Source organism: Microcebus murinus, chromosome 12, assembly GCF_040939455.1.
Source record: "Microcebus murinus isolate Inina chromosome 12, M.murinus_Inina_mat1.0, whole genome shotgun sequence".
NCBI lineage: Eukaryota > Metazoa > Chordata > Mammalia > Primates > Cheirogaleidae > Microcebus > Microcebus murinus.
Genome location: NC_134115.1, coordinates 57,965,812 through 57,986,634, shown reverse-complemented (window position 1 = coordinate 57,986,634; position 20,823 = coordinate 57,965,812). Strand labels below are relative to the sequence as shown.

The window sequence follows — 20,823 nt, the reverse complement described above, 5'->3', positions numbered from 1 at the left end:
GCGGAGGAGCTCAGGGGATAGAGATTTAGGAGTCAGACACACATGGGCAGAGAACGTGTGAAAAAGGACAAAATGCTGATCACTGTGGAAACAAACTGGTGATGAGTACCAGAGGTTCATTATACTATTCACTCTTCTATGTTTGGAAATGTCCATAATAGAGTGTCAAAATAGATAAAAAAGAAAAACTGTGTGCTTTGGGCATGTGGTATGTGTACCCTGCTATGCGCGTGTGGTTGGCTAAGAGCCCTCTGAGTCTGTGAATGCACTGGTGTGGGTCCACCACCACGTGCACGCGTGTGTGGAAACTGAGGCACACATGCAGCTGGGGAAGTACGTGGGCAGGGCAAGGAGAGATGCTTCTGTTCCAGCTGGGCCCCCCACACACTCACCCCAGCATCCTTCCCAATCCATGGATACTGTAGGGATCACATAACCAGTGCGAGACCCGGCAGCTGTGTGCCTGAACTTGTCACAAGGTGTGTTGGTGTATGAAAGCGGCTGTTAGTGTGTGAGTGCCCGGTACTGAGTGTGGGTGTGCGGGACACGATTTTTGAGGCTGGGTGGGGCTCAGGTTCAGAGTCCAGTGGCGTTGGACACCTCACTCTCCTTCGCACCATTCCCCGAAGCTCTCCAGCGCCTCCTCCCCCTGAATCTGGCTGTAAGGAAAGGGGGAGACACCTGTTGGGGGGCTGAGAGTGGTAGAGCCCCCGCGCCCCCGCCCGCCCTGCGCGGCTCGGGTCCGCCCCCGCGGCCGCCGCCAGCAGAGCTGCTAGTGAGCGCACGGTGGTCAGAGTAGAGCCAGGCGGCGGAGCGCACGGCTGGGGACTCCGCTCAGGGAACCAAGCCGAGGCAGGGGCCGCCCGGGAGGCGGGTGGAGCAGAGGCAGCGCCGTGGAGACGCCGGGGGCAGCGGGCCATGCCAGGCAGGTGAGCGGTCCCCAGAAGACAGCCCGACGTGGAGATCCCGCCACCTCCCACCCGTCCGGTCCGGTGCCTGTCCCAAGCTCTGTCCCCACCGCCCTCTATTCTCGTGACTGCTTGGTTCTTGTCCTCTACCTCTCTGCCCTGTCTCTCCTTCTGTTTTTCCCTGTCCCTATCTCTCTGTGTCCCCATCTATTTACTGTCTCTTTCTAAGCTCTCTCTTCTGTCTCTGTCTCCTGCTGCATCAGTCTTTCCCTGTATCTCTCAATTCGCATCTCACTGTCTCTTTCCACCTCTGTCTCTCTGTCTCTGTCCCTCTCTGGGTTGCCTGTCACTTGGGTCTTTGATATTTATCTCTTGCTCCTCCATCTCTTTTGAGGATTCTCTGGCTCTCCCCTCAATATTTCTATCAATTTCATCTTTTCCTATCTCTGTCTCTATCTTGGTCCCTCTCAGTCTCTGTCTCTCCTGGTCACTCTGTCCCATATCTCCCAGTCATTATCTCTCTCTCTGGGCTATCTCTCTCTCCCCCACTCCCTCCCTCCCTCTCCTCACATATGTCCCCCATCTCCCTCTGTCTCTTGGCCCCTGTCACCCTCTCTAATCTGCTCAGTCTCTCCCTGTCCACTGTCAATGGCCATTTCTGATTCCCTGGGTCTGTCTCTGTCTCTCCCGCTCTTTCTACCTCTCTGTCAGTCTCTGGGAAAGCTCTTTCTGCCTTTCTTTATGACCTTCGGTGCTCCCTGAATCCATGACCACCTCTCCTCGTGTTGGGGGTTGTGGGAGCAGCAAAACCGAGCACCCCTAATTCCCTCCCCCACAGGCGACCCTTTCCTCAGGGTCCCGCTTGGTACCAGGGCCCCCCCCAGCTGGGGGACTGCGCCTGGAAGCTGTGATGGAGGCCCTGCAGAGACAGCAGGCAGCTAGGTTGGCCCAAGGGCTGGGGCCATTGGCCCCCCCTCCACGCCCGGTGCTGCCACCACGGCCTCCCCTGCCTGGCCCTGGAACCCTACAGGCCCCTGAGGGGACCTTGGGGAATGTTGGGGCTGAGGAAGAGGAGGATGCTGAAGAAGATGAGGAGGTGGAGGAAGCCGGAGCAGAGGAGGAGGCGGCAGCTGAGGAGAGCCATTCAGGGGTCCAGGGGCCCAGCTCGCCTTCCAGCCAGGCTCCTGGACCCCATCCCCACGAGTGGACCTACGAGGAACAGTTCAAGCAGGTAGGACCCCCTCAATGTCAGGCCCTCCCCCTTCCTCCTCTCTGGGCAAAAGCAGAGCCAAGTGCTTAGTAGCCCCCCCACTCCCACTGCCCTGTATAAGATGGAGACACAGACACACAGAGACCTAGACAGAGACAGTGGGAAGACTGGAAGTTAGTGACAGGGAGGGAGAGACAGACACCCAGATACACAGAAAGATGTGCAGAGGGACACACTAAGAGGTGCAGGAGATGCCCAGAAACATGGAGACTGACAGTTTCGAAGCCATTAGTGGGGCTGGAAGGGAAAGGGGGTGTAGGGCCCTTTCAGAGAGGGGTATCTAGTGGCTGGGGATTCCAGTGCCAGCAGCACCCTAACTACCCTCTCACACATCAAGTCACAAGGTCATATTCTAGGGACCAGTGGGTGTGCCCTGGGCTGTCTACCTCTGTCTTTGGAAAGAGAATAGAGGTTGCTACCCCCTTGACTGGGCACACTCCTTCTCTCTTTCCTGTCACACTGCAACCCCCCCCCAACCAAATCTTCTCCCTGGCCTGAGTTCTATAGATGACAGTTCCCAGCCAATAATGGCCACGACAGCCGCAGTATGACTGAAGAGCTCCTTTGCAACTGGGAATGACAAGACCTTACTCATGGGGCCTTAATCTGAGTTTTTCTCCCCCTGGGAACCCTTCTGGGTGTTATTCTCAGGACATTATTCAAGGCTGTCACTTTGAAGGTATTATGCCTGGTTGTGACTCCAGGTGTGCTATTCTGGTGGTGTTAACTCGTAGGGTGTTGGTTGTGGGTGTTTTCCAGAAGTGTTAATCTATGGCTAGTACTCCATGGCATTAGTGTAAACTGGGAGTGTTACTCAGGGCTGTTACTCTGGAAATGTGGCTCTAGAGATCATTTCTCCTGGGTATAATTCTGGAGGTTATTACTTGGAGAGTGTGTGTGTTATTTGTGGGTATCCATCTAAGGCTTAGGGCTCATTTTTTTGTGCTAAGGTGGATCTCTGGGGTTTGTTATTCATTGGTGTGTGTGTGTGTGTGTGTGTGTGTGTGTGTGTGTGTGTGTGTGTTTTACTCTGAGAGTCCCTTTTGGGGGATGGAGTGTTACCTATGGGTGTTGCTCAAGGACTGTTACTCTGAGTCTGTGACTCTGGGGATTGTTTCTCTTGGGTGGTAGTTGGGAGCTGATACAGGAGGTGGAGCTCTGGTGACTGAGAAAGGGTGGGATCACTCATGGGTCCTTCAAGTCCTGACCCCACAAGTCCTGGGTGGCATAGTTCTCTGTGGCAGAGTCTCTGTGGCAGTCTTGGGACAGGGAGGATAACTGCTTATGGAAGATCAGACTAGAAAGTGGGTTGAGGGGCCCCAGATGTCAAAGAGGAGCTTAGGAGCTTCTGAGCACCTACTCTGCCTGAGAGATGGGTTAGAAGCATCTCTGCCCCTCGTCCACCCCCAGCCCTGGCACACAGGGATGTGAGCAGAATGAAGCCCTTGCATAAATGAACGAGAGCCTCAGATATAACTATTAGTCTCCTCAGTATGGAACTCAAGCCCAGCCTGGCTTCTTTCCTGGGACTCTGAATGTCCACTTAGGGTGGGGGAAGACCCAATCCTGGAGGACAGGTTAAGCCTCCCCAGCTCCTTCCTATTTCCTCTCTTTCCCTACCCCCTAGATGGGTGGTTTGAGCTGCCAGGGTACCACAGCCAGTACTGGTCTCTGTACGTATTAGAAAACGTACGCCTACCTGTCTGCATGCCTACCTGTCCACAAGGGGAGAGAGCCTAATGCTAATGTCAGGGAGTCCACATTCAGACCCTATGCACCCCTTCAGCTAGGGACCCTTTTTCAGGACACAACCTGAATTGGGGTCCTGGGGGAGGGGGGTCACTGGAACTGGAGAATCACCCCAATCCTTTCCCAGCTGTATGAGCTCGATGCAGACCCCAAGAGGAAGGAATTTCTGGACGACCTGTTTAGCTTCATGCAAAAGAGGGGTGAGTGGGGTGATGTGGGGGGAAAGGATCCCAGAATTGCCCCCACTTCTCAGGTCTGAGGAAACTAGGTTGGGTTCTCCCTGAAGACGCCTGAGCTTGGCATCACCTGTCCTCTGGGCCCTCAATAGCGTCTTTAACCTCTGACCCTGCCCCCCTCCTCTACCCCAGGATTAATTAGTGGCCAGTCCACTGGCAGGTTAATGAGTGTGGGATCAATTGGGAGGGTGGAAGGAGGAACCAGTGGGGGGCTGGCCTGGGGTGGGAGGGTCCCAGGACTAAAGGGGCTAGGAATGCCTTGGTTCTCCATCAAGAGCCTTCTTCCAGCCTTGGCTGTCCTCATTTTCCCCTTGCTTCAGGCAGAGGACACCTCATGTGCTTACTACAGCAGGAAGGACTGGGGTTAGACTGAAGGAAGGACTTCCCAAGGGGTGGGCTGAGGACTACGTGAGTTGGGGCTGTGGAGGAGGAGAAATTCCTTTCCAGGAATCTCAGAGAGCTGGAAGAGAATGCAGGAAGGGTCCAGGAGGGCATCACAGTGGGCGGCAGTCCATCACTTCAGCTTCTCCCCAGATTCATGGGACTGCACACTGACTCATTATCTCTCTCTACAAAGCTAATTAACTCACTCAGAGCGCGGCCCGATAAGCTGCTAATTAACTGGCTGCACTGCCCCCTCCCTTCCTTAGTGCAGCTGCTGGCCCAAGTCTCCTGGCCCTCACCCCAAGCTCAGCACCCTTTTCGGGCCCCTTCCTTCCCGGGGACCCTTGGTGGGCCCAAAGTTCTCTTGTTCCCCAGAAAGGCCCGATCGTTCTGGTACCAGCGTCCCCTCCTCTGGCCCTTCCTCAAGGCCTCCCCTCCAGGGGCGGGGAGGGGGTGGAGGGCTGGGGGAGAGCGGTGTGAACCGATCCCAGCGCTGCGTGCTCGCCCATTCCCCCCACCAGCTCGGCCTCCTTTCGGTCCCTGCCTCCCTCCGCTCCAGCTGCGGGGGGAGGGGGTCCCGCGGGGCCGATAATTTTCCCCCATTAATCAGGCCGCAGCTAATTGTTCGGGTCCAAAGGCGGCGGCGGAAGGGGACGGGATCGGTAAGGAATTAACTGGGGCCCATCGCTCAGCGCAGACAGGCCCCTTTGTCAGGGCTGGCCGACGGGGGTGGCGCGGGCTGCAGAGTCGGCCGGCCGAGGCGGGAGCTGCTGCTTCTCCTGCCCGCCATCCCCAAGCCCGGGCAGCCACCCGCAGGCTGCTGCTTGGGGGAGTCTGGCTCTTCAGCACCGTCCGGAAGTCCTTCCTACAGTCTACCCCAGGGGGCAGCAAACTGAAGCTAGAGGGCCAAACCCAGACGCCTGAGATAAGAATGGTTTTTACATGTTTAAATAGTAGAGGGAAAAAATTAAAACACGAATAACATTTCCAGACGTATGAAATTCGAATTTCAGTCTCCAAATAAAGTCGTATTGGAACACAACCACGTCCATTACTTTAAGTATCCTCTATGGCTGCTTTCAGGCTACAGTGGCAGAGTTGAGTAGTTGTGACAGAGATCGTTTGGCCTAAAATATTAACCATCTGGCCTTTTACAGGAGAAGTTTGTAGACCGCTGGTTAGCCTCCTGTTCTTCCTGCTAAAATAGAGGCCCTGGAGGGGGTTGTCTGGGGCTCTGCCTGTAATCCCACCTCCCCATCTCTCCCTCTTTCCCTCCGTGTCCCCGGGGGTCCCGCCCTGTACCCAGGCCTCGTGCAGGTATCCAATTCCTTCAGTCCCCGGGGATGCCCGCAGACAGTGCCTTAGTCTCAGTCTCCTGACTTTCGCCTATTCCCCACTAGGGACGCCAGTGAACCGTGTGCCCATCATGGCCAAGCAGGTGCTGGACCTGTATGCACTGTTTCGCCTGGTGACCGCTAAGGGCGGCCTGGTGGAAGTCATCAATCGCAAAGTGTGGCGGGAGGTCACGCGCGGCCTCAGCCTGCCTACCACCATCACCTCGGCCGCCTTCACTCTACGCACCCAGTGAGGCCAGGGGCGCGAGCGGAAGGGAAAGCGCGCGGGGTTGGGGGCAGGGCGAGGTGTGGAGGGTCCTGGGGCCGGCACCTGGGTGTGGGACTTGACTAGCCGGGCCCAGCCTCCTACACACTCCCCACCGCCTGTCCGCTCCTAGGTACATGAAGTACCTGTATCCGTATGAGTGCGAGACGCGGGCGCTCAGCTCCCCTGGGGAGCTCCAGGCCGCCATAGACAGCAATCGGCGCGAAGGCCGTCGCCAGGCTTACACTGCAGCCCCGCTGTTCGGCTTGACAGGACCGCCCCCTCGGGGAACTCAGGGACCAGGCTTGGGTCCCGGCCCCGCCCCTCTCGCACAACCGCCCGGCCCCGGCCCCGCCCAGGGATCCGCCTCCGGCCTGCCGGCGCATGCGTGCGCCCAGCTAAGCCCAAGCCCTATCAAGAAAGGTGCGAGGGGAGAGTGGCAGACGTTTAGGGGTCTCTGAGGTCTAGGCGGACGCCTGATATAGGAAACATTAAGATATGGGGACTCTGAGGTCTGGGAGGCATTGCGGTATGGGAGTAGTAAGGGGTCTGACAGGGCTCTGAGGTTTGGGAGTTGCTAAGGTTTAGAGGTCCTGAAGTTTGGGATCAATAAAGCCTTGAGAGGCAGGGCGCGGTGTCTCACTGCCTGCAATCCTAGCACTTTGGAAGGCCCAGGCGGGAGGATAGCTTGAGCTCAGGAGTTTGAGATTGCAGTGAGCTATGATGTCTCCACTGTACTCTAGCCTGGGAATAGAGTGAGACATTCTAAAGAAAAGCCTTGAGAGCTCTGCGGTACTGGTTACTGCAGTGTGAGGTGGAAGCTCAGGAAAAGGTTCTTTAATTGCAGCAGCTCTGTTCCACACCTGTCCACCCAGGGCTCCTATTTGCATGTGATTTGTGCCTCCCATGACCTGGATTATTTAACAACCAAGAAGGACAACAATAACAATCCCCCAAATTCTCTCGGACCAACCTAGGCATATACCATTGGTCCTTGGGGCTCTATAGCTTCAGCGTTTCCAGGCTGAGGCTCTGGATGGAAAGAGAGATTGAATGAAGGATGAGAGATTGTGCATGAGCTTGGGTGACCTCTCTTGGTCCCAGGGCTGGGGGAGAACTAAATGCAGAGATGGATTGGTTGGGCCAGGGGAGCTGAATGACCTGTTCTTTCAGAGGAGAGTGGCGTTCCAACCCCTCACCTGGCACTGCCTGTGGGCCTGGCCTTGGGACCTACACGGGAGAAGCTGGCACCAGAGGAGCCCCCAGAGAAGAGGGCTGTGCTGATGGGGCCTATGGACCCACCTCGACCTGGCATGCCCCCCAGTTTTCTGCCCCGTGGCAAAGTTCCCCTGAGGGGTGAGGAGGGGCATGTTATGAGGGGGCTTCAGGCCTGTACACTGAGGGAGGATAGACCCATCAACTGATAGGTGTTGGGGTGGAGCTGACAGATCCCTCTATAGACAACTATGTGATTACAGGTATGGGGCTGAAGTGGAATGGGGGCTGTCTACAGGGATGGAGGGGGCACTTCTAAGTCTGAAGTCTGAATCCCCAAAATGTTACTACTCTCCTCCTGGACAGAAGAGCAGCTGGACGGGCCTCTCAATCTGGCAGGCAGTGGCATCAGCAGTATCAACATGGCCCTAGAGATCAACGGGGTGGTCTACACTGGTATGGGTACTGTAGGCTGTCTACACTGGCATGGGGTTAGGGGTATTTAGACTGACATGGGATTTTAGACTTTCTCTACTAGCATGAGGTTCAGAGTTATCTACAATTGCATGGGTAACATGGGGTTTGGGGGATTGCTACACTGGCATGCGTTAAAGGGGGTGTCTACATGGCATGGGGTCCAAGGCATGAGCTCCTTGGCATGGGTACCATGGGATGTCTGCCTTGTCGTGGGCTTATGTATCAGTGTAAATATTTCTTGTTTACCTGTTCAAGGGTATCTACATTGTCATAGGAGTCTCTCACTGACTCAAGGGGCTTGTCCTCACTGGTTTGTGGTAGGGGTATGTGTGTGGTGTTCTAGCAATCAGGACACTTACTTTTGTTCCCCTTTTCTGTTTTCATGCCCTACCCCCTCCTATTTGCCCTCTATCATCTCCTCATCCCTTTACCAGGTGTCCTCTTTGCCCGCCGCCAGCCTGTGCCAGCTTCCCAGGGCCCAACCAACCCTGCACCCCCACCCTCTACAGGGCCCCCTTCCAGCACCTTTCCCTAAAAGCTCCTAGTCAGAACTAAGAGTCCCAGCCCCATTGCTGAGGGGGGAAGAGACCCTCCTCCACCTTGATTCTTTCAGGGTGTCTACTCTGGGACCCAGCCCTAGGAGGTGACCTCCACCCCCCCATGCCATGTGGACTTGAAGCCAAATGTTCTTTTGATGTTACATCTACCTCATTGTAAAGGGAGGGCACCTCCTCCCTGGCCAATTCTAGCAGCATCTACCAAAGGGTTCTTTTCCCAGTAACCCCCATCATCTCCTCAGGTGCTTCCTGTGCCAATGTCATCTCTAGGATCCTGCCCCTCTGAGTCAGCCCTGCTTCTCTTCAGGAGCCAGGTGAAAGGCTGGGTTGGGGTATTGTGAAGGAGCCATCCCTCAGGTCACATCTGGACAATAAAGCTGTGGTCCCTCCCTCTCCAATGCCTCCTCTTCTTGTTTGGGTCTGGGAAGTGGGGAGGAATGATGGGGCACACTGGCTGCATTGGGCCAGGAGCTCTCACAGAAGTAGGCAGTATAGGGAAGCTCCCTGAGAATAGAAGAGCTCTATCTCTTCAGACTAGCTGAGTTCAAGTCCTATTATAGTGACAATTATGTCACTATAGTGCTGGGTGGCCTTGGGCAAGTCATTTAATTTCTTGAACCTTAAAAGACTCCAAAAGTTCATGGCAACTCAGAGTCCCCTAGTATCTATGGCTGTGGTCCCCAGAGCTCCCCAGTGGTCCACGGCCTGTTAGGGCAGGGCTGCAGAGCTCCGCCTCCACCCCTCCGCCCTCGTGGAAAAATTGTCTTCCATGAAACTTAGGGAAGTGGGGTGCGCAAAGCAGGAGGTAAGGGAAGCTTCATCTGTATTTACAGAAGTTCCCTAACGTTTGCATCACCGCCTAAGCTCCGCATCCCCTAGCCCCCACCCCCTGCCAGGGAAAAATTGTCTCTCATGAAACCGGTCCCTGGTACCAAAAAGGTTGGGGATCGCTGATCTATGGGAATGGACCTATCCTGGAATAGTAGGTGTATTTATACATGCAAACGCAGACAATGCAGAAATCTCTTTGATACCGGAAGGCAAATGTTGTCTTGACAACCAGGCGCTGGAAGCCAGGGGAAAGCCAGAATGCACAGTTGTTGTCAAGGTAACCAGACAGTTTCTGGCACCTTTCGCCAGACCCCGGAGGGCACTTCCGGCACTGAAAGGCTGTGTCGTGACGTCACTTCCTGCATAGAAGGCCACCCGTGCACTCGGATTGGTCAGCCTTCCTGTTCGGACGGACGTCCCGCCCTCTGGCTGTTTCCCGGCTGAGGTGGGGCGGTAGTGGAGATGGCGGCTCTGACTGATGTGCAGCGGCTACAGGCCCGAGTGGAGGAGCTGGAGCGCTGGGTGTACGGGCCGGGCGGGACGCGCGGCTCGCGGAAGGTGAGAGGTCTGCTCCGGTGGTTCCTTTCTGGAGAAGAGCAAGAGCGGTCCACTGGTCCGGCCCTTGGGATGGATGCAACTGCTCCAGTCCTGTCGTCGGCAGTCCGGCCTTTGAAATAACAGAGGTCAGGCCTCCCAGAGCCGATTGGACCCTCGGCCTATGGGGGGATTTGCGGGTGGTGAGGCCTGCTTGAGTGGGCTGAGTAACAACTGTGACTAAGACTCCCCCTTCCCCTCGTGTATTAGTTGGGGGGATCTGACACACTTGATAAGCTGACTAATGAGAGTTTCAATAAGAGCTGAAGTTTACAATGGAAGTGCTGTCATGGAGCCCTGCATAATTAATTGCTAAGTGAATTGTGTAGGGAGAGGTCTATGGGACCCGAGAAGAGGCAGAGCAGAGGTGGGTAAGGAAGCTCCAAGGAGCGAGAGGTGAGGTCTGAGAGGGCCAGGATTAGGAGCGAAGGGATTGGATACTGAGTGTTCAGATGTGGACCGGCACTCCTTTACACCAATGACTGAATTTTGACACTCATGAGGCTTAGGTGTTCTCCTATCCCCTTTCTACTGTGGGAAGACCTTTTACTGAAGACGTTCTAATCGAATGTCAGGCATATCCTGGAGCTAAGTGCATCCAAGGTAATGTCGTCTGCAACAATTCTTGTGGAATCAGTTGTCACTAGCAGATTGTGCTCCTGTTTGAGAACTAACTTCTCAAACATTCTTTTCCTTTGGCATCTATGATGCTAACCTAACCCTCCTGGTTTTCCTTCTACCTCTCTGACTGATGCTTCTCAGTTTATTTGTTTCCTCATATATTTAATCCTTGAATATTGTTATTTCTCACCCTTTATCCTAAAACCTGGGTGAGCACATTAACTTCCTTAGCCTTCTTTTCTATTTGACTTTTTAATATTGGAGTTCCTTACCTTCTACCCCTAAGCCCTAGTTAGGCTCACTCACTTCCACAGTTTCAGTTACTATTTACATGTCATGATGTCTCAAATGTATATCTCAGGTCCAGATTTCTGTTCTGAGAACCAGACTTGTATGTCCCATTGTCTACTGGATTTTTCCACTTGAATATCCAACAAGCAACTCAAACTCAATCCATATTCTCTTAACTGTACTCTTTATCTCCCCTAACCCGATTCTCTTCTGCATTCTCCCTAATACAGGGTTTGTATCATCATTGGGATACTAGTCATGTTACATTCTTCAGTCTCCTACCCTAGAGTTTATGTGGAGGGGATAGGAGTAGAGGTAGGCCAGCCTGGGGCCTGGTACAATCATCCAGTCATGAAGTAATGAAGGTCTGGATGAGGATGCTAACATTTCTTATGCTCAAACCTCAGCCTTAGGAACCAGAGAATATACAAGGTCTGTCCAGAAGGTATCAGCCTTTGTTAATATAACAACAATGGTTTGCATGACATTGATGTAACCTGGCAGCTAAGGAGAGTGGACTGTTATGTACATGCATAAACAATGACAACTTTACTGTAATAGTCATTGGGAATCAGTGGGGTGCTAGACACCATGGAGTGAGCATGTGTACTGTGTGGCCATCACATTCAAAATCATTGAGCGAGTAGAGCAACAGATCTGCATCAGATTTTGTGTTAAGTTTGAACATCTCTCCATGGAAACTATTTGGATGATTCAGGAGGCTTATGGGGATGATGCAATGACTGCAGTGCAAATAAAAATGTGGCACAAATGCTTCAAAGATGGTTGAGAATCTGTTGAAAGTGATCCATGTTCTGGAAGGCCTGCGATAAGCAGAACGTCTGAGAATGTTGAATGTGTATGGGTTAGGTTAAGAGGCATTTGGAGAGGCTGGGCATGGTGGCTTTTATAATGCCTGTATAGTGCCTGTAATCCTAGCACTCTGGAAGGCTGAGGCAGGAGGATCACTTGAGGTCAGGAATTGAGATTAGCCTGAGCAAGAGTGAGACCCTGTCTCTATGAAAAATAGAAAAATTAGCCAGGCATGCTGGTGCATGCCTGTGGTCCCAGCTACTCCGGAGGCTGAGGCAGAAGGATTGCTTGAGCCCAGGAGTTTGAGGTTGCTGTGAGCTAGGCTGACACCACAGCACTCTAGCCCAGGCAACAGAGTGAGACTCTGTCTCAAAAAAAAGAGAGAGAGATGCTGGGAGAACTGTGTGAGGTCACAAGGTACCTACCTTGAAGGGGACTGAGGTGTCATTGTTTTATGTAGTGTTTCCTGTATATTCCTCAATAAATGTCTTTTTCATATTATATGACTGGATGCTTTCCGGAAAGACTTCTCATAGTGTGTTATATAAACTCTAAAATAGTTCACTGCTTCCCCAATCAGACCTTAAACTCCCCAAGGAGTACATGACTCTCTCTCCCTTCACAGTAAGGATTCCCTAAGGTGAGGCTGTATCTCCTTTAATATAAGAGAAGGGGACCAATCTAGATTACTGGGATTCAGGGATGGGAATCTGGGGGAGTGAGTGTTCTTTATTTCCTCCAAGCCATGAGTCAGGTGGTACATGTTGGAATTAACCTCATTTCCCTTACAGGTGGCTGATGGCCTGGTCAAGGTGCAGGTGGCTTTGGGGAACATTGCCAGCAAGAGGGAGAGGGTAAAGATTCTGTACAAAAAGAGTAAGTGCTTCCATGATGTGCCTGCCTGCACGACTTCCCATGCCTGTGCTTCCTGGATCCTGGCCCTGGCCCTTCAATTCATTAGATCACTGGAATAGCCCTTAGGATAGAAAGAATGTGAAGACATTTACTTGCCCCCAATTCAGTTGGTGAATTGAAGTGTGCTTTTCTACCTTGTGGATAAACCTCAGATTTAGCCTAAGGTGAGTTATGACAGTGCCCTAAGTTATGGGAGGAGAGCTCTGCCTGAAAACTTTTAAAAAGGGTTGGAGATTTTTCAGGCAAGGCTAAGAGGCAGGAAAGAAATTAGGAACTGATAGCCGCAGCCTTTGTTCAGCCAGGCTTTTTTTGGTTATATCAGAGCTATTAACCTGCTCAGTAACTAGAAATCAGACAAAGTTCTGACTTGTCTTGGGGGCACTGAGAAGAAGAGGCCTTCTACTCTCAGTGAGGACAGGTCAGTGGGAATGTTGAGGGCCCCAGGGTAGTGGCAGCAATTGTGTTTCCAGCTCTGAAGCCTGAGGTCAGCCAGCGGGTGAAGAGAGTGGAGAGACAGGGAAGTGGAGCAGTAGTCCCCAACATTTTTGGCACCAGGGACAGTTTTCATAGAAGACAGTTTTTCCAGGGACCTGGGCAGGGGATGGTTTCCCAGATGATTCAAGCACATTACATGTATTGTGTACTTTATTATTATTACCTTGTAATATATAATGAAATAATTATACAACTTACCATAGGTTGGGGACCCCTGGGATAGAGAACCTGGTAGAGGCCTGCTGATGGGGCACTGTGGGTGTCAGATTCTTATTCAAGGCTCTCCCCAAGGTTGACCAAACATCCTTCATAAGACAGAGCTCTGCTTCCCAACCCTGTTAGTTCCATTTTCCATCTTGCTACTTTTCTAGTTGAAGACCTGATCAAATACCTGGATCCTGAGTACATCGACCGCATTGCCATTCCTGATGCCTCTAAGCTACAGTTCATCTTAGCAGGTAATGCTAGATTACATGTGTACATGCATCTGAAGATGTGGGTTATGGAGGAGACTGGGCACAGAGATGGCCTCACCGTGCAGTCTTCTCATGGATACATCCCCCTGGAAGCTACTCTCTGGAATTCTGGCCTGGCTCTGGGCTGAGGATCCTGTGGATCCTCTAGTAGGCACTGGGTACAATGTACCTTTGGGCCAATTCCAGGCTACAATGGGAGCTACTCCAGTGTTCTATCAGTGGCCTGCCTGTCCCTCGGATTTTCCTTCAAAATCTTCCTCACTTTTGCCCACTAGACAAGCTTCTAGGAAAGGGTAGAGGTAGAGAGCATTGCCATTAGAGAGAAGGGAGAGTATTGGCATGAGTTTCAACATCTTTCTTTCATGTAAGAAAGCTCTGGGATTTCAGAGTTCTAGGCAGTAACTATTGCCTTGTCTACTAATCAATCAGTCAGCCATTCCATAAGCTAGGGTTTTCTGAGCTTCGTTTTTCATCCCAAAGATGTTTAATGATCATCTACTGTGATCCAGGCTCTATCCAAGGTTAAAGGTATACAGTGGTGAACCACAAAGTCCCTGACCTCATGGGCACAACCAGAGATAGAGGAGACAGAGTCCCTGCTTCAGGGATCTGAGTTTGTAACTCAGCTGGGAGATCAGTCCCAGGAGACTGATCAGTACAGTGCAGCACTGAGGACTGGGTAAGGATGGGCAGCTCCTGCTGAGAGGGCTGTCCAAGCTCCCAAAGGGCTCTTGATCAACTGCCAGGGCTCAAGCACCAAGTTTAGATCTTCCCTTGAACCGACTTGAGTCCAGCCTTTCTATTCCTCCCCTGGCACTGCCTCAAAGAGTGTGTATCTACTTGCACATGAACAGTTGCACAGTCTCCTGAATCACCTTCTTGACCATAATCTTTTCCTTACTGCTTGTGGTCCAGTCTCCACAAAAACACACTTCCAACCTGCCACTTTGCCTACTTTGGAACCTCAGTGTTTCCTCTCCTTGCTAGGATAAAGTCCTAATTCCTTAGTCTGCCATTCAAAGCCTCTCATCCAGCTTTGTTTCTTGTGCTCTCCTTGCTCTAGTTCAGCTAATTGAATTCTTTCTCCTCTGCTAATTGATAAGCATTCCTGCCTCCAGGCATTTTCACATAATAGTTTCCTTCCTGAATGCCCTTCCCACTCTATGGATTTCCATGCATTGAAATTTCCTTTGCATATAGAGCCAAGCGTAGATCCTACTCTCTTGACTGGATTCTCCCATTACTGTCCCAGCTCTCCTCCAGCTTGTAATTGTCTGTGCATCTGAGAGCCACTGAGTAGAACATGCCTGGCATAGTCTGCCACACGTCTTCTCTTTCAGACCTTCCTGGGGGCCCTTTGGCATGGGAAGTACTTTGTCTCTTGTGGCCTAGGAGGTACTTACTGACTTTGTTGAAAGGAGGCTAGAAGTTAAAACTTGGGGATGGGATTTGGAGAATTTGAGAAGCTCCTTAGGCTCAAGATGGGTCAGACCAGAGGCATCCAGGACAGGTAGGGGCAGGATAGGAAATTTGCACCTAGAAACGGGGGCAGTGGGCAGAGTTGCTGCCAAAGCTCCAGAACCCAGCTATCTCCCCTGCCAGGTCCTCAGTCCCTTACATGGGCTGAATAGCAATGCCCAGGCTTGCTTCACTGCTACTGTCTTGTCTGTTTTTGCTTTAGAGGAGCAGTTTATCCTCTCTCAGGTTGCGCTCCTGGAGCAGGTGGATGCCTTGGTACCCATGCTGGACAGTGCTCACATCAAAGGTACCTCCAGGGGGTTGCAGCTCCACTACTTGCTTGGGGAGGTGGGTGAATGGGCAAGATTTCTCTGTGTTTCAGTTCTGTGAGCTCAGGCTGGGTTTGCTCCTTGTCTTTATCTTCATCCTGGGGGTACCTGCCACCTCCACTGGGATTAAAATGATCAGGAGAGCCCAGTTTCAGGACCTCAGACAATTTGGGCCTAAGGACACTAGCAGAAGCTCTAGCAGCCCCCAACTCTGAGGATCCCTTCTGCCTTCTACCCTATCCCTCAGCCTCTCTCCCTAAGGGTGCTGCAGAGCCCAGATTTTACTGTCTGAGTCCCTGCCAGGCACATGAATGTGTGTGAATTCTTTCTGTTGTATTGCTGAGAGTAGTCCCTGAGCCTGCACTTTGACAAGCAGACAGTGGCTTTAATTGAATCCAGATATCCATCTTGTCTGTCTCTGGAGGTATTTTTCCCAGCACCCCCTCCCTGCCCCTGATCAGCTACTCACTGAGTATCTGACAGCCTTAAGCTGTGGGCCCAGCATAGCCGTGGCTCTGGGTGTTGGATTCCAGGTGGCCAGCTTAAGGACCTGGCATTCATCCTCAGCCCACCTACAGGCTCCCCATTCCCTAGGCCAGGCAGACCTGGCCCTGCTAGGCTAAGAGCAAAGGGACAGGTCTCATGATATCCACAGCTCTCTTTACCCTTTGCCCTGCTCATAGCACTGGAGTAGGGGTAGGGGGCAACACTGGGGATGCCAAGGTTTTATCTTCTCCTCAGAACCTGTATCCTCCCCTCCCCATGGGTCCTGGAGTAACACTAGAGTGGGCAGGGAGCCCCACCACCACCTCCAGCTGCAGTGGTCGATGAAGCCTGGCGTTTGTTTAGCTTCTCCACTCAATACTCTAATCCTGCCGAAGACATAATAGACTATTGAGCAGTCCCGGGGGAGGGCAAAAGCGTCATTGGGCAGTGTGTGTTGTGTTTTACAGCCGTTCCTGAGCATGCCGCCCGCCTGCAGCACTTGGCCCAGATCCACATCCAGCAGCAGGTATGGGAAGGGAGAGGATGGGAAAGGAAGGGAAGGGAAGGCAGAGGTGGTGTAGCACCTCATCCCCACTCATGCTACCTGAGAAGCAGCCTCAAGCCCTTCTGATGTCAGCTTAGAGGAAACTATGGGGTCTATTTTTTATCTTCCATATGGCCTAGAGAGAGGAAGGACTTGCCTAGGGCCACATCCAGGCCTCCTGCCTCCCAGAGTAGAGATATTCTGGGACACTAGAAGGCTGAGATTAGGAGGTACCCAAGAATTCCAGGGGATGGTGTGTCCTTGGCTGTGGGGGAGCTCTTTCACTATTCCCAGGCCCAGCAGAGGAGGAGACATATACTAGGGGGAATGCTTACTTAACCTATGGTCACTCCCCTTCCATCAATCTTTGGACTGCTGGTGGGGGACCCATCCTTGAGCCTGAAAGTACCCCCTTAGCCATTTGCTCCTTTGGCTCTGGAGTTAAGCGTCACATTTTCTAGGCTCTGTGGGGAGTGAGTGGTCCCTGATTGAGGCAGGAAGGGTTAGTGGAAGATGAGGGCTTTGCCTAGCTCCTTTCTCTGCCACACTTTGGCCCTACAGGACCAGTGTGTGGAGATTACCGAGGAGTCCAAGGCTCTCCTGGAGGAATACAACAAGACTGTATCCTTTCTGCTTATCTAGGCCCCTAATGGGTGTTGTTCTCAAGCCCTGTCCTTTTGTCCCACCTCTAGTTCTCTCTTACCCACTCCCAACCACCCTGTCTATTCCCCTACTCCCCTATCCCCACTCCTTTTGGTAGTTGCAAAATCTCCCCACTTCTTCACTTATACTCCTGTTCTCACCTTGACTTGCAACCAGACATTGCTTCTCTCCAAGCAGTTTGTGCAGTGGGATGAGCTACTTTGCCAGCTAGAGGCTGCCAAGCAAGTGAAGCCATCCGAGGAGTGACAGCTGCTTCACATCCACTAATGGACCACGGTAGCCAGGCTCTAGGGCTACGTGCCAACCTGCCTTTGTAACAAGGCAGAGGCATCTTTGTATTTATTGGATTCAAGGCCCACCTGTCTGCTCTCAGGTATGGCTCTGAGGTCAGAGGTCAGGTTACCTGAGATCTGCAATTTGTACCCCATTTCCCCATCAGTGTTCTTATTCCAGTGACAATAAACCATAGAGATCACTGGAGGCGTGTGCTGGCTTTCTGGTCTAAGAGGGGTTAATGGAGGGCAGAGCTGTCAACCTGGGTAGTAGTTGGACTGGGAACTATACTCATCCTGGGACTCTCACGACTAAGGCTTTCATTTGATTTATGTGAATGACACATTCCTTTATGCATCCATTTATCCCACATTTACCAAATACCCTCCAAATGTCAAATGCCATGACAGGTGGGAGGACACAGGTAGGGCTTACCTAATCCCTGCCCTGCACAGGAAAAGGGCAGTCCCACCAAGGTTCCTTTTGGGCAAGGAAGAAAAAGAGACTGAAGGGGGAGGCAGCCATAGTGGGTGATATGTAGGTACTTTCAGAGCCAAAGGAGCAGGGTACGTAAAGGTAGAGAGGATCCTTGAAATTTCTCTCTTAGGAGCCTACCTGGTGCCACTAGCTGAGGAGCCCAAGAGGTTTGGATACAGCAAGTTTTAGCTTCTGGGGAAGGGACATTGGGAAGGAGGGGCAGGGCGAACATGATCAGAAAGCTGGGAGAAAAAGATTGGCACCGCTCTCTACCAAGTGTTTGCTGCCCCCTTGTGGTCTCGGGGATGCTGCGGCTCCCGACCACTTTCCCACTGCTTGCTGGTCACCCCGACCTGGGCGGTCTCACTGGCACCTCAAATTCAGCATGTCTAAAAATGGTCTGAAGCCTGGGAGTCATCCTAGACTCGGAATTCTCTACTCTATCCAAACAGTCGCCAACTCTTCACCGAACTAGTATCTCCTAACTTAATCTCTATTCCCACTGCCATTTCTGTTGTTCATTAATTCAACAAAGGATTTAACAAATATTTGAGCTTTGGGCACCACACTAGGCTCCGTGGGGACGGACACACACACACAGCCTCCGTGGCCAGGAGTCACCAGAGGCTACCGCCCAACTTCCCCCACCACTGCCTCCCCTGCGGCCAGGGTGAGCTGTGCACAAGGTCTGGTTCGCCGGTGCCCACAGGATGAGGTCGAAGCTCAGCACTCGGTATCGAAGGCTCTCTCCCGCGCAGCAGCAGCCACTCCAAACTGAACCCCGGGCAACCACGGTGAAACCTTTGCTCAACAGGTCGCCGGCCCTCTCTCTCATCCTCTAAGGGCCACGTCCACCACCCTTCGGACGTGGGACTCCTCTCCTCCGCAGGGTCCCTCCGCCCCATTAGGAGTGTCCTGCCCTTGTCGTAACGGCGCAGAGTACGCGCGTATGTTCCCAGTCCCCACGTCCCAGCTCCGCTCGCTCCGGAGCCCGACCTCAGTTTCCCCGGGGGAGGGACCGCGCGGACCGTTTCCTCAGGCCCCGCCCCCGTGCGGCGTGCGCGGCCCCGCGGCCTCGGCGCGCTCCCGGCCCGCGCGCCATCTTGGCTTCGGATCGAGCGTGGGGCCGCCGCGGTGAGAGTGGAACCCGGCGGGGTCGGGGCTCCCGGAGGCGGTGGGAGACGGGACGCCTGCTTCTTGGCCGCACTCTGGAAACATCCCGTAGCGATGGAGACGGCCTAGGCTGGCCAGGGCCCGCCCAAGCAGCCTCTTCTCCCGACTTTCTGAGTGTCCGGGGTTGACGTGGATCGACCCTGGTAATCTCTGGGATCGGCGCGGGGCTCGGTTCTGCTTTGGGCACCACTAGTGAAGGGCTCTTGGCTGTTTCCCGGGGAGCCTGGGGCGAAGGGACTTGGCCTGTCCTCTGGGAGCACAAAGTGAGAGGGCCTTGTCCCTCTCATTGGAGAGCCCTAAGTGAGGAGCGCGCAGTCTTGTTCTTACTCAGAGTTGACGGATCTGGGTCCTGTCCCAAGAAGCCCAGAATAAGGAGGGCTTGGTCCCAGTCCTCGGGAGCTTGGGATGAGAGGGCCTGTCCCTGTCCCAAAGAGCTCAGTGTTTAGGGAATTTGGTCCTGTCCCAGGGACTCCAGGGTTGGAAGTGGGGGCTGTCTAGAGGAATGGTGTATGTGAGGTGCAGCCCCTTCTCAGAGTGAGGCAGGCATGGCCCCTCTTGTGAGAAGCGAGGATGAGGGGATATGGTTCTGTTCCTGGGAAGTCTGGGTTGAGGAGCAGGGCTATATCCTGAAGGGAGGTGGAGGGGATGGTGGGCACATTGCCTAGCACTCATCTGATACTTCTCTGCAGTGGGCAGCCAAACACAGACAAGACAGCGAGCGGGATGGAGCATTACCGGAAAGCTGGCTCTGTAGAGCTCCCAGCACCTTCCCCAATGCCTCAGCTACCTCCTGATACTCTCGAGATGCGGGTCCGAGATGGCAGCAAAATCCGCAACCTGCTGGGGCTGGCGCTGGGTCGGTTGGAGAGCGGCAGTGCCCGGCATGTGGTGTTCTCAGGTTCTGGCAGGGCTGCAGGAAAAGCTGTCAGCTGTGCTGAGATTGTCAAGCGGCGGGTCCCAGGCCTGCACCAGCTCACCAAGCTACGTTTCCTGCAGACTGAGGACAGCTGGGTCCCAACCGCACCTGACACAGGCCTAGACCCCCTCACAGTGCGCCGCCATGTGCCTGCAGTGTGGGTACTGCTCAGCCGGGACCCCCTGGACCCCAATGAGTGTGGCTACCAACCCCCAGGGGCACCCCCTGGCCTGGGCTCTGTGCCAAGCTCCAGCTGTGGCACCCGGCCACGAAGAAGGGCTCGAGACACCCGGTCCTGAAGACCTGCTGAGCCAGGCTGTTCTCCAGGCCTGAATGTCTAGGATGGTGGTGCCTTCTCTGAGAAGCCCTGGACTGTTCAATGTCCCCATCAAAGCTGGAGTCCACAGAATTGGGCCTTCCAGTCCTTCTCCTTCCTTCTGGCATGTGGGAAGGGGCTGCTATGGGGGGTGACAGGTGTGTCAAGTTCTGCATTGCATAAGAAGGGGTTACTCTGCTTTTTACCTACAGTTTGTCTGACCTGCCTTCTGACAGAGGTTCCAAGGAGGGAGTTAGGAAATAAAGCCCATTTGTCTGATGAGGTGCTCGGCCTGCTATGTGGAAGTGGGATTAAAGGAATGGGAGTCCCTGCCCTTGCCCCCTGGGAGCTCATGGGCTAGAGACAGGAAGGGTAGGCTCAGGATGGTGCTGGGAGGATCTAGTGTTGGTAAGAAACCTCAATCGGTAACCTGAATGTATCTAGGCCCCTGAGTGGCTGTTTTGTACCTGCTTTGGGCTGGCTTAGGGACTGCCGGGTCGTATGTTTTTCTCTATCTGCAGCATTTGGACTTAGGCACCAGCCAGCCTGGGTTTGAATCCTAGTCTGTCACTTACTAGCAGGTTACTGCTCTGTGCCTTGGTGGTCTCACCCATAAAACAGGGACACAATAGTGTTTACCTCATAGGGTTGTTATGAGGATTAAAGAAAGAAATGTACATATATGATGCTCAGATACCACCTGGATACATAGTGCTATATAAATGTTCATTGCTATTGTTATAATATTAATGACTCA

General features: G+C 53.2%; 3 protein-coding genes across 5 annotated transcripts; all 3 read left to right on the top strand.

The window, feature by feature from the left end:
- The first annotated feature begins 765 nt into the window (after positions 1–765).
- On the top strand, positions 766–8,788 carry ARID3C (AT-rich interaction domain 3C). Of its 2 annotated transcripts, XM_076009226.1 has the most exons (8): positions 766–929; positions 1,747–2,139; positions 4,055–4,127; positions 5,948–6,131; positions 6,280–6,569; positions 7,320–7,502; positions 7,728–7,817; positions 8,273–8,788. In XM_076009226.1, the coding sequence occupies exons 2-8, from the start codon at positions 1,819–1,821 to the stop codon at positions 8,371–8,373; spliced, it is 1,242 nt and encodes a 413-aa protein (XP_075865341.1). In that variant the 5' UTR covers positions 766–929; positions 1,747–1,818; the 3' UTR covers positions 8,374–8,788. The 2 variants fall into 2 exon arrangements, with proteins under 2 accessions (XP_075865341.1, XP_075865342.1); XM_076009227.1 differs by lacking the exon at positions 7,320–7,502.
- Positions 8,789–9,633: 845 nt separating this feature from the next.
- Positions 9,634–17,391, top strand: DCTN3 (dynactin subunit 3). Its single transcript, XM_012770109.2, has 7 exons — positions 9,634–9,784; positions 12,337–12,421; positions 13,327–13,413; positions 15,113–15,196; positions 16,172–16,230; positions 16,810–16,869; positions 17,068–17,391. Exons 1-7 carry the CDS (start codon positions 9,689–9,691, stop codon positions 17,155–17,157), a joined length of 561 nt encoding a protein of 186 aa, XP_012625563.1. The 5' UTR covers positions 9,634–9,688; the 3' UTR covers positions 17,158–17,391.
- A 1,324-nt stretch (positions 17,392–18,715) lies between these two features.
- Positions 18,716–20,345, top strand: RPP25L (ribonuclease P/MRP subunit p25 like). Of its 2 annotated transcripts, none has more exons than XM_012770112.2 (2): positions 18,716–18,795; positions 19,524–20,345. In XM_012770112.2, the coding sequence occupies exon 2, from the start codon at positions 19,558–19,560 to the stop codon at positions 20,047–20,049; it is 492 nt and encodes a 163-aa protein (XP_012625566.1). In that variant the 5' UTR covers positions 18,716–18,795; positions 19,524–19,557; the 3' UTR covers positions 20,050–20,345. The 2 variants fall into 2 exon arrangements, with proteins under 2 accessions (XP_012625566.1, XP_012625565.1); XM_012770111.2 differs by having other exon boundaries at positions 18,726–18,977.
- The last annotated feature ends 478 nt before the right edge of the window (positions 20,346–20,823 follow it).

What these genes read in the sequence shown, in the direction of transcription:
- RPP25L (XM_012770112.2), top strand. Translation starts at nt 19,558, where the DNA reads ATGGAGCATTACCGGAAAGCTGGCTCTGTAGAGCTCCCAGCACCTTCC.
- ARID3C (XM_076009226.1), top strand. Translation starts at nt 1,819, where the DNA reads ATGGAGGCCCTGCAGAGACAGCAGGCAGCTAGGTTGGCCCAAGGGCTG. An exon ending in TAGCTTCATGCAAAAGAGGG is followed by an intron (nt 4,128 to 5,947) that starts GTGAGTGGGGTG and finishes ATTCCCCACTAG; the next exon opens with GGACGCCAGTGAACCGTGTG. An exon ending in GCCTTCACTCTACGCACCCA is followed by an intron (nt 6,132 to 6,279) that starts GTGAGGCCAGGG and finishes GTCCGCTCCTAG; the next exon opens with GTACATGAAGTACCTGTATC.
- DCTN3 (XM_012770109.2), top strand. Translation starts at nt 9,689, where the DNA reads ATGGCGGCTCTGACTGATGTGCAGCGGCTACAGGCCCGAGTGGAGGAG. An exon ending in GCTACAGTTCATCTTAGCAG is followed by an intron (nt 13,414 to 15,112) that starts GTAATGCTAGAT and finishes TTTTTGCTTTAG; the next exon opens with AGGAGCAGTTTATCCTCTCT. An exon ending in GGACAGTGCTCACATCAAAG is followed by an intron (nt 15,197 to 16,171) that starts GTACCTCCAGGG and finishes TGTGTTTTACAG; the next exon opens with CCGTTCCTGAGCATGCCGCC.